At 39.4% G+C, this 12561-nt stretch overlaps 1 protein-coding gene across 4 annotated transcripts in view; it reads left to right on the forward strand.

Moving 5' to 3' along the window:
• CLCN5 (Cl-/H+ antiporter 5) overlaps positions 1-12561 on the forward strand; it is a 162637-nt gene that overhangs the window by 129309 nt on the left and 20767 nt on the right. For all 4 annotated transcript variants that reach the window (XR_003429625.1, XM_027091232.1, XM_027091231.1 and 1 more), the window contains 3 exons: positions 6076-6227; positions 8833-8932; positions 12320-12507. Coding sequence is in view for 3 of the 4 variants with exons in the window: in XM_027091232.1 (XP_026947033.1) it covers positions 6076-6227; positions 8833-8932; positions 12320-12507 (440 nt within the window). In the remaining variant the exon portion in view is untranslated. The remainder of the gene's footprint in view (positions 1-6075; positions 6228-8832; positions 8933-12319; positions 12508-12561) is intronic.

A 12561-nucleotide genomic window follows, 5' to 3' on the forward strand; every position in this document is an offset into this window, starting at 1 on the left:
TCCCGTTGCGGAGCGCAGGCTCAGCGGCCATGGCTCACGGGTCCAGCCGCTCCGTGGCATGTGGGATCTTCCCGGACAGGGGCACAAACCCGTGTCCCCTGCATCGGCAGGCGGACTCTCAACCACTGCGCCACCAGGGAAGCCCGCCTTTTGTGTTTTACTACTGTCTTTGTACCTCAGTAGTTGGTCCTGAATGGAATAATCTCTACTGCCATTCTTGACAACTTAGTTTTATGACATTAATATTTCTTTCTGCTCAGTAATAAAAATGCTAAGAAAAGAAACCAATTGGATGTGGAATAAGACCCACAGCTTAAGCTGTTTGTCATCAAGTCAGATATAGATACCTCTGTGAAAGAGTGCAAACAGTTTCATCCCTCTCATTGGTAAAACCTTAAAAAATTAGCAGTGTCATTGTCATCATCCTTATTATACATTTAAAAATATTTTTTTCCAAAGTGGTTGGAAAAATATTTCAAAATCTTTTTTTTAAACAACACTGCTCTCTTTTGTAAAAATTTACTTATTTAAAAAAACAAAATAATTTTTTCCTATTCTAAAAATTATAATGAATATCTTACAATTCCTAGTCCACACTTGTGCCAAATGCTCATTAAGTGGTCTTCCTATGTTGAAAGTTTTAAAAACATTGTTGTACGAGCCACTAACGTGTTAGAAACAGAAAATGATCTGATCAGATCTGTGTTCCACAAAGATAACTCTGTTTGTCCCCAAATATTAACTTTATCATTGTGGTTTTATCATAGGATGCATTAAAAATTGGTAAGCATTTCTTTCTCTTATTTCCATAATAATATGTTGACCTGGCAGTCTGTATAAAGAAACATGTGCTAGAGATGACAAATTTGGCAGAGAAGGGAATAGAGGGGTAGAAAAGAGTAAAAGAAATATGTCAAATTCTGAATACCAGTGCCTCATTTCTTTTTTTTTTAAATTGAAGTATAGTTGATTTACGATGTTGTGTTAGTTTCTAGTGTACAGCAAAGTGATTCATATATATTTTGGGGGGGATGGGAGAGAATTTTACTACATTCACCAAGTTAAAGGACAAGAACATACTGTAAACACAACTTAAAACAATTTAGAATCATAAGCAAAAAGTGAGGTAGACTGACTACTAAAATTCACCAAATTTTGGTTAAGAAAATTTTACAATAATGAAGTAACACAGGTGCCTCCTTTTCTAAAAAATCACAAAAAGCAATTGCATAAATTACAGCCAAAAAAATACAACAATTCTCATTGTAATTTTAGTGTGTGTGTGTGTGTGTGTGTGTGTGTATTCCTTTTCAGATTCTTTTCCCTTATAGGTTATTACAAAATATTGAGTATAGTTCCCTGTGCTACACAGTAAGTCGGTGTTGGTTATCAATTTTATATATAGTAATGTGTATCTGCTAATCCCAAACTCCTAATTTATCCCCCTCTCCTTCCCCTTTAGTAACCATGTTTGTTTTCTATGTCTGTGAGTCTGTTTTAATTTTGTAAATAAATTCATTTGTATCATTTTTTAGATTCCACATATAAGTGATATCATATGCTATTTGTCTTTCTCTGAGTTACTTCACTTAGTCTGATAATCTCTAGGTCCACCCACGTTGCTACAAATCCAGTGCCTCATTTCTTAATCTGAATTGTAATTAAATCTCATTTTAGTATGAGGACTGTGTCATGGCTATCAGCCCTCTAATTTTCAAAAGAGGTAAATTTACATGGAATAAAAAAGTTCCTCCCCTAGAAGCACTGATGGAGTATTTGAAAAACACATGAACTTTCATCAGAAGTTATTGACATGGTACTGGTTATGCAATCCAATCACTGTACATTGAAGAACTACACACTTTTTAAGTACCAAAAAGATAGTATCTTAAAGTATAAAATAATCTAAAAAGATAATGTAAATCTTATTAAAGTAAGTTAATTCTGTAGTGGTCTTCAGATACTATAGGCAGAATCCTATTGAGTAAAGAATAACTGAAGGAGGCTTGTGAGGTTGGCCCTGTCATCCTCTCTAAGTAAGATATACATACTTTTCTAAAAGTGTAATTGTATAAGACAGTCACACTTGGGCCATAGGTTTTGCTTTTTAAGCTTTTTAGTTCTTTGCCACAATACTTTCCATTGCCACTTCATTTTACTTCTCATTAGTGCTAGGTTAGTTCATCAAGAGACTGAGATATCATCATATATGGTGATATATGATGGACGGACCAAAAGCATACAGGTTCCATGAAGCGCCTCACATTTCCTAAGGTTTTGTTGTACTGACATTTCAGGATGCATTGGGCCTTAAGAACTGATGAGAGTAATCACAACATTTGAAAGCCCTACATTCAGGTCTGATTATTGGAGCACACTGACTAGATTAATGTTCAACAGTGGCTGTTCTGTGGATTCACGTAAGGAGTTCGGAGATGGCAGGTTTTTTCTTTTCTTTTTTCCAGTTCTATTGAGAAATAATTGACATACATCACTGTATAAGTTTAAGGCATACAGCAGGATGCTTTGATTTACATATATTGTGAAATGATTACCACAGTAGGTTCAGCTAACATCCATCTTCTCATATAGATACAATAAAAGGAAAAGAAAGAAAAGAAAAAAGGAAAAAGTTTTCTCCTTGTGATGAGAACTCTTAGGATTTACTCTCTTAACAACTTTCCTATATATCATACAGCAGTGGTAGGTATAGTGAGAGATGGCAATTTCATTCTTCTTTACTGGACTAGCCTTACTGCACAGTTTATTAAAACCTGCTTAAAAATAGCCTTTGGAATAAGACAAGAGAAGGGAAAGCCTTTGAAACAATGCAACTGTAGTAGTGAATTAATTTTCATGGCTGAAATAGCTACTTTTACTCAGGTTGGATTAATGAGATCAGACTTGATGTTGCTTTCTAGGTAGAGCACTACCACTAACACGCCTCATTTTCTCGACTGCTTTCTGAGTTTTCAAAGTTACTAGGTGGTATTAAAGAACTGACTTTGTATAGTAAGTTCATATGTGGTTCAGTTTTTCATAATTTTCTCTATGATGTGTGCAGAGAAAGACATAAAACATGTGTGTACAGTTTAAAGAATAATTATAATGTGAATACTCAGGTAACCCCTGCCCGGATTAAGAAAAATTGCCAGCCTTCCAGAAGCCCCACCCTCATCATGTGCTCCATCCAGATGGCGACCCCCTCTCTCCTCTGGTTTTACTTCTGGCTTTATTGTCTTTACTTCTGTCATTTTCTTGCTTCTCTTTGGAATGTAGTCACTTACATTTGTGTCCTAAAATGATATAATTTAGGTTTGGCTGACTTTGAACTTACATGAATAGAATCATATTATGTGCTCTCTTGTGTCCAGCATCTGTCACTCATTTCACTTATTTAGCTTGTTACATTTGTGAGATTTTATCTGTTATTGGTATCCAGTGCCCTTTTTTAAAAAGCCTTTCTATATTTGCCTGTCTCCCCTGCCTCGTTTTTTCTTTTTTTAAACTTAGGGTCTCTGTAACTCTAAATGCTTTCCGATATTTCTACTTTGCCTTCATAGATTTCCTGCTAAATGAGGTCTGAAAACTAAAACTTCTGGATCCCAGTTTTCTGAACTGACCTGACTGCCCCAAGTTTGATGACATTTGTTTAGATGAGACTACATCTTTAAGGCTTCTGTGCTCGGTTAAAAATCTTCCTTTCTCCAAGGCTGGTCCAAGGGTCTGGTCACGTGATTCCAACGGTGACATCACATTCTGACCGCCAGGGAACACTGGTGGTTCTTTAGGTGGCGTTTGTTCCTGTGAAAGGCAGAGAATGCAGCAAGTGCCCTTCTAAAGCAGTTCAGACAGGGGCTCCTTCTGTAAAAGCTCCTCAACCTAAATGAGCAAATGCGGGCTGCCAAGGTTATTTCTTCCTTGAGGCAGAAAAAAAGAAAGCTGTGATTGAAGGTAAGCAGACTTGAGCCTGGCCAAGGACCGAAGCGTGACCCCAGGGAGAAGGGGATCTGGAGAATCACAAGCAGTCTGTTGTCGGATTCTAATCACTGCCTGCTCTTTTAGAGCTGCCTGACAATTTGCATTTATAATAGGAGACTATCTACAAAGAAGGATGATGCAGTGCTCATGTTACCTAGTGATGTAATAGGATTTTTTCTTTCCTGTTAGGAAGCTTGTTGCAGATCTTCATTTTGTCTTAATATTCTTCCAGCTGGGGGCCTCATTTGATATACAGCGTAACGTTAGGTAACTATTGGGTGCTTTTAAAAATCAGTTTCACAAAATCCTTTGAAAATTTCTCCTGAAAGGAGCACACTTAAACCAGACCAAATTCAATTGAAGCATTAACCTGCTTTAAAAAGTCAGTTTCTGGTTGGTTGGTGTCCTGTGTTCATGTCAGCGTTTGTCTTGAGAATTGAAACAGCTTGGTTCCCCCCTGCCCCACATACTTTAGTCTCTTTCTGCCCTCTTTTCCCGGTTGGCTGTTTCCCTCCAAGCTCTCAAACAACGCACCAGCATTAATCTTTATCAGTATGCCACTGACATGATAGGAAATGCTGGGCTGGTGATTAAGCAGCCAACCATTTTATGGCCAGGTATGCTTGAAGATATGGAAAGGACTTTGGTTAGGGGTTTTAAGATTAACTTGTTCATCTCCTCCACTCCACCCTCACCCCACCCCCACCCTTATTATGATTTGGATTCTGCAGAGCTTTTCCTTTCATGTGTGTGTGTTGCTTGGGAAAGGTATGCTGAACTAGGTATTCAGGAGACTTAGACTTTGTAAACCAGGTGCAACTTGAGTGTTAATTCAAACTTATCCTTTGAGGGTGCTCAAGTTGTCTATTAGGAGTTTAGAGTGAAGGTGGGGGTATGGATGGGGGAAGAGGGGGTCAGCTCAGGCCCACTTTGGCCTTCTTCACAGAGGGATTCATCACCAAACAGTCTCGATAGAACTTTGTCCCTGCCAAGGTTGATGCTGCAAATGTGAGCTGTGGCTGGTTGAGTTCATTGATGGCATTACTCTGCATTTTTCCTCATTGTGCATTTGCATGCATTCCTGAATACGGTTTTACATTTTGTGTTTAATAGTGAAATCTTGTTTCACCAGAGGATTGTGGAAATATTTTGAAGAAGTTTGTTAAGCAATACTAAGGAACCTTGTGTAAGTGCAACTTCTGAGTTTGAACACTCCTCCCTCATCCCAACTGTTCATCAAACAAACTTGGGTTCAGCTGATATTTATTGGGTCGTAGCCATGTGCTAGACACTGGAGAAGGCAATGGTAAATCAGATAATAGGGCTACCCTCAAAGAGCTTATAGTCTAGAAAAGAAGATAAAGCATTTGCTTAAGTAATTGTAGTAGAAGTGCTAAAAACGAAGCAGGTGAAGGACTGTGATTGTTGGCCAAAAGGATATGTTTCTTCCAGTTGAAGGATCAGGGAGGGACGTGTCATCTCTGAGCCATGCACTTTTTTTCTTAGACTGTCCTGGTATACTCAGTAAAAGTTTCCACAAACCCATGGCATCAGGAATCAAAGTCTTATATCTATGGAAGGGAAATATGTACATTCCAGCCAGCTTAACTCTAGAAGAGACCTACGTGCTTTCTTTGGAGTCCCCACTCAGGCAAAAGCCACCTCTGAGGATGGAATTACTGCCTTATAAATGTAAAATGGTTTCTGACTTGATTTGTCTGCAAAGACCTTTGACCCTTTTGTCTTCATCCTAGAACAGAAACTGAAATACCTAAGCTGCTCCAAGCTCCTGTTTTTTGTTTCACAAATCCTTTCCCACTGAACTTCAACCCCTGTCAATTCTCCCTTTGTACTGTGGCTCTCATACGTCCCTTTCCATTCACACTGCCTCGAGATGCTCATCGTTTTGTGCCTAAGCCACAGAAACTTCTGAATGTGATGGATGTTCCGACCAGGTGATTATTCTGCTTTATCAGCACACCCTAACAGCAGTCATCTGATAGTTTAAGGGCTCACCTCTTGGTGCTCAGAAAAGAGGTATTAAAAATGTCCAGAGTGTCTGAAGTACTAATGTCTGTTTTCTGTTCAATCCAGAGGACAAGTCATACAATGGTGGAGGAATAGGTTCTTCAAATAGGATGATGGACTTCTTGGAGGAGCCAATCCCTGGTGTGGGGACCTATGATGATTTCAATACAATTGATTGGGTGAGAGAGAAGTCTCGAGACCGGGATAGGCACCGAGAGGTAAGACGAAAGATACTTTGTGAGTGAGTGTTAGGAAACTTCAGGAGAAGAAGTTGAAGATATAGATTCTTTATATGTATTCTTTCCCTCAACACTGGATGTGGCTGAATCTGTTGGACATGTAGGGTTTTATTTTTAATATATTTTTATTTTTAAGGTATCTTGTATATGATTTTGAAAAGAATTTATATTTAATGATGATTTATCTCCCGATAGTAAGTGGTTGAAAAGGATCCTTGGGTATAAATGCCTGTGCAGAGAGGTGAAAACAAAGTTGGTGGGAGGAACCAAATTAAATTTCAAAGATCTTCCTTCCCCATCTCATCTCTCTTTTATGGTTTTCCCTTGAAGCAGGATTTTTACACCTAAGAAAAGTAAATGGGCTCTTTTTAAAGGAATAAAAGAAAAAAAAAATCTCAGAGCTGTAGTGTTTACTGAAGCTTACAGGGTAAACCCGTGATTATAGCTCTTGTACAACCATAAAACCAAAGCAAATTTACGCATTCAACTCACACAAAACCACAAGACCAATCAAATTCAAATCAATGACATTAATATGATAGGTGATAGATGGTACTTATAGCTATGGCCCAGTTTTGTTTTGAATATGACGAGAGAGTCTCCCTACTTTTCTCTTTTCAAAGTACTGTGAAAACTTTTCAGAGCAGTCCGCCAAGGTCATTTGCCTTTAACTTATTGCTGTGTATCATTTAAATCAGGGAATCACAATTTCTAGTTTGTGTCAGGAGCACATAGAGAGCTTATTCAAAAGGTAGGGCCCCAGCCCCAGTCATCCTGATTCAGTAGGGAACATTTCTTCAGCCAACAGTAAGTATGATTATTTTTTCTTCCTTACTATTTCTGCTTTGATTCCAAATTTAAAATTCGATTTTTAAGTTGACTCCATTCTCTCCTAAATTCATGATTTCCTCCTCTTAGACCTGAGTGAATCTCCTGAGCAGTCAGGTTCAGATCACTTTTCATTCCTTTCCGAGCTCCTGACTGGCTTTCTCAAGACCACCTAATCCCAGGAGTCAGGTTGTCCCAGGTACAGGTTTTGAGAAATTTCTTTGTAGTCCTTGGATTTGTCATAATCCCATAGAGTTTTCTTCTCCTAACTCAAAAAGGTGATCTCTGTAAAACATTCGTTTTTTTTTAATAAGATTCCTGCTATTTGGGAACATACACACATATGCTTTCTGTTATATCAATTCATCAGGCAGCCTTTAAAATATAGAATCTTACGGCTTTAGAATTTTTGCTATCTGTATTCAGAGTTCAGTTTGTCACCATTTGCTTATTCAACATGTTACTTAGATTGTGAAAGCCACCTGTGATATGACAAGGGCACATTTCCCGTTATATCAAAATGGTTGCATCTGAGGCACATTATATCAGCTAATAATAATTTAAAATCAATTAAAATGTGTTTCTCAAATGTTCAAAGGTGACCTTTTTTAGCATTAACTGTTCATCATCTGAATGGAAACAGTGTCATAGGGAAAAGTATCACCTCATCTACTTTCAGCACTTAAATTGGAAACTTAAAGTCATAAGTCAAAATGAAATTTTAAACTGCTTTTAAAATTTTATAGTAATTTATTACTTGTGATGTTACTGCAGATCAAGATGGGGTAGCTAACTTACACTTTCAAAGATAAGAAATAGAGGTACAGGGCTTCCCTGGTGGCGCAGTGGTTGAGAGTCCACCTGCCAATGCAGGGGACATGGGTTCGAGCCCCAGTCCAGGAAGATCCCACATGCCGTGGAGCAGCTGGGCCCATGAGCCTGTGCGTCCGGAGCCCATGGCCGCTGATCCTGCGCGTCCGGAGCCTGTGCTCCGCAAGGGGAGAGGCCACAACAGTGAGAGGCCCACGTACCGCCAAAAAAAAAAAAAAAAAAAAGAAACAGGTACAGAGAAGGGGGAAGCACTAATGACAAAGCTGTTAGAATGCTTGGTTTTGAAGTGTGGGCACTGAAGGGTTAAATTAACAAGGCTAGGACCTAAAAGGTAAAAGTTTCTGCACCTCTTGAAAGCTGCAGATATTCCCAGCAGGTTTTTGAAAATGAAAGAGATCATCCCTGATATCATTTAACATCTGTGATCACTGTACAGTAAGAGGTTTGTGGTATCAAGTCTTGGAATTTGCCTGACCTGAAGCACAGCCCCAGGTAGAAAACCACAAATTGTACTTTTAACCCCTCAAATAAGCCCGTGTTTTTTTATTCTTTGAAAAACAATCAAACTATTTGCTGTGAGTCAAGAGACCATCTTTGGACTATCTGATGTCCAGGCTAGAAAGAGACCGCTGCAATAAGCAAAACAGATTGATGTTATAAGAATTTAGCAGCTAATAGGGAAGTCCTGAATAAGGTACTTGCAGACATTGCAATACTGGAGATGAAGGTGGGTTCAGTAAGACAGGGTTCAATAAAGCTCAAAGTTCGCGGTGGCGTTGGTTCAGCCAAAGATTTGAGAAGTAACTCTAAATTGGAATCTATTTCCAATGAATAGGTTTGTCTTTGTGTTTCTTTATCGCACATTTTGAGGTAAAAAAGCAAGAGTGTGTGTAGAATGTATCAATGTTTTCTCATCTCTCCCTAGATTACCAATAAAAGCAAGGAGTCAACATGGGCCTTAATTCACAGTGTGAGCGATGCTTTTTCTGGCTGGTTGTTGATGCTACTTATTGGGCTTTTATCAGGTATGGTAAACCATGTGAGCTTTCTAAACAAATCTCCTAAAATTGTGGTGTGCCCCTCTCCCAAGTCATGAACTGAATTGAATACTGTGCTTTACTGTTTTCCTACATGAACGGAATTGTTTGTGGACCTTTGGGAAGCTTGATGTCCCCGTCTATAAAGAGGTAGTAATACCTCATCTCCTTCCTTAAATAAATGAGGTTAAATGAGGAAATGCATTTAAGTGCATTTGTATGCTATAAAATATTGTATCCATTTAAAGGTGCTGTTAGTACTGCCTTTTGGTGCTTGTCTTGAGGAAGAACCTTTCTATTAGAGACAGGGTTTTCTTTTTTTGTTTTTGTTTTTTTGCCGTGCTGCGTGGCTTGCAGAATCTTGATCCCCGACCAGGGATTGAACCCGTGCTCTAGCAGTGAAAGCACTGAGTCCTAACCACTGGACAGCCAGAGAATTCCCCCCCCCTTTTTTTTTAACATGTTAGTAAGCATGGGGTTTAGGAAAGAACATGTAGAAGAGGACTTCCTGAGAGATTTTTGTAGCTATTTCTTAAATATCTGCTCTCTCATTTGGGAGTAAAGAAAAGCATGTAAGATATGGCTCATACCCTTAGGGGGCCTAAATTCTTACTCTTTCATGGTGACCGAGGACTGGGATGGTACCACCTTTTCCTATCTTCTCCATCAACCTTCTAAGCCACTCCAAATAATATATAATCTTAAACACGAATAGCACACTTGCTATGCAATACAGCTTTAAAGCAGGTTCCCAAGCAGGCTTCCCCTCCCATGGGGAAAGCAGAAAGCCAAGAATACCAGGCAGAGATGCTGAGACTTATATCCTTGTGGCATTAGAAGATGGGCCTAGGAAGATTTAGAATATTCAGCTAAAATAAAAGGTGGGAAATTGGATGGCGGTTGGGATGGAATGGTAGTTAATAGCACAGGCTCTAGTTTATGGCTACCTGGATTTGAATCCCAGCCCCACCGCTTGCTAGTTTTGTGACTTCAGGCAAGTTTCTTAACCCTTGGAAGTTTTAGTTTACTGACTTGTAAAATGGGGATAAGAGTACCTATATTACAAGTTTGTTGCGAGAATTGAATGAAATACAGCGATACACCACTCAACACAGTGCCCAGTTGTTCACAATGCTGCTGTTACCTAGAGATAATTCATGAGCCATGGAGTATAAAATGATCGCAGCAAATGAGAAATGGTTCATCCATAGCAGAGTTTTCAAAGATTATCTGGGCCAGGGGTCAGCAAGCCTTTTCTGTAAAGGGCCAGATAGTAAATATTTTAGGATTTGTGGGCCAAATTGTCTGTATAGCAAGAATGTAGCCGTAGAAAGTAGGAAAATAAACTCGCTGGACTGTGACCAAGAAAAACTCTATTTAAAAACACAGAGGCAGATTTGACCCTCGGGCCATAGTTTGCCAACCCATGGTCTAGGGTGTTAATGCTGTCCCTTTTCTGGCTCGCACAGAAGAGAGACGTGGTCTGGACAATTTAGAGCTGGCTCATAATAGACTGAGTGGTCTGTAATGTCGAGTATTGCACAGAAGCTGACAAGAAGGAAGGGGACTGAGAAAAGGTTATGTAGTTTAGCAGTTAGGAGGATACCAGTGACCTTGAAAAAACATCTCAGATAAATATTAGGAGCCAGATTTCTTTTTTTTTTTTTCTTGGCTGCGCTACGCAGCTTACAGAATCTTAGTTCCCCTACCAGGGATCGAACCCAGGCCCCTGCAGTGAAAGCACTGAGTCCTAACCACTGGATCACCAGGGAGTACCCAGGAACCAGATTGCAAGGGAAGGCAACCATTGTAGAAGTTTTGGGGATACTGGGTAGTCACTGGAAGGAGAGAAGGGACAGAAGCTTGAAATGGTAGCATAGACAAGGGGAAGCATTTCATTCTTTAGGGTAGGGGAAACCTGCTAATATTTGTAACCAGGGAGGAAAGAGCCAATTGGGAAAAGAAGGAGAAGGAGATGTAGACGGGAAGATAGGATGAAGGGTACCAGTGTTAGGTAGAATAAGACATGCACACGTGAAACAACCAGAGAATTAGCCAAACTCTTTAACATCGTGTTAGTTTTCTGAATCCAGGCAATAAGTGCAATAGGAGTTAGAAGGAAGAGACAGCGGGAACTGGAGTGGCCAAGAGTAGGTGTCAAACAATTTGTTAGATTTGACTAGGTTATTCAAATATGTAAATAACTAAGAGAGTGTGTTAACACTCTTAGCACCTACCAAAACATACACATGACATGGCCTCCAGCCTGTTGGAACATAGGCGTAATATCCTCAACTTTTTAATGTATGTCTTGTCACTAGGTGGTCAGTGAATATTTTTCTTTCCCTCATACACACAGGGTATTTTGTTTTTAAGCATTGGAGAGCAACAATAGAAGCAGTGTGTCAGAATGCAGGAACAGTCTGGGAATTCAGGGGCTGTGAATTTTATGATGTCTTTGCTATTTCCCTAAAGCACGATTCTAGACCATTTAATTTCTTTATGCCAGCGTTTCTTCATCTGGACAGCAGAAATGATGAGAAGGGCAGAATTGAAAGTACTATAACTATCTTAACCCTATCAGTCTATTAGCCGCAGTGCATTAGTCCCCATTCATTTTCTCATAATTTTCTTTGAGGAACGTTCTGTATAAAATATTATTTGTTCCTTGTCACTAAGAAAACTTCAGAATGTTCACATCCTAGGCTCAGGAGGCTTCAACCTACCTACAGCTTCATCTAATCTTCCATGTACATCACAGTTTGTGCTTTTATAACTTCAGTTCCCTTAGCCTAGAATGCCTTCCTGCCACCACTCAAATTCCCTCGCTGCTGGAGCCAAATCGGTGTGGAGACTGAGCCCTTTTCCTCATAGTGTTCATCAATTGCCCTTGGCAAGCCATCTCAAATAAATATCATATAATATTCTTCAACGTGGGCAATTCACATTTTCTCAGTTTTATGTATAAAGTGAGAATAAAATAAACTTTAAGAAACTTGACCGTCTTTATGGATCAGTATTCATCAACTCTAAGTCAAAGCAGAGTCTTTGCCGGGGAAGCAGCTAAAAGTCAAATCCATTCGCCCCCTGCTCCCACCCCACCACTTTGCTCTCCTCTAAGTTTCCCATATACAATAAAGATCCTGCACACACAGTGTTTAATGCAGACAATGTTGTTGTTATTTTTTCCCCTCTTGAACAGGCATTTAATAACAGGTAAAATCCATTAGAGATAAAAGGTGAAAAGCAAGCAGACAGACAATCAGAAGGAGGTTGCAGATGGAATGAGAAAGTATATACTTGTCCATTATTTTGATTCCTTTTCCCTTATTTTCTCTGACAACTGTGGCCTTTCCTTCCCTCCCCTCAAATCAGGTTCCCTAGCTGGCTTGATAGACATCTCTGCTCATTGGATGACAGACTTAAAAGAAGGTATATGCACAGGGGGAATCTGGTTTAACCATGAACACTGTTGCTGGAACTCCCAGCACGTCACCTTTGAAGACAGAGACAAATGCCCAGAGTGGAATAGCTGGTCCCAGCTTATCATCAGCACAAATGAGGTAACACGTAGTGAAGATTTCTGAACCACTGATTTAATTATTCTTACATTTACT

Source organism: Aethalodelphis obliquidens, unplaced genomic scaffold, assembly GCF_003676395.1.
Source record: "Aethalodelphis obliquidens isolate GAN/ISIS:26980383/991018 unplaced genomic scaffold, ASM367639v1 scaffold71, whole genome shotgun sequence".
Lineage (NCBI taxonomy): Eukaryota > Metazoa > Chordata > Mammalia > Artiodactyla > Delphinidae > Aethalodelphis > Aethalodelphis obliquidens.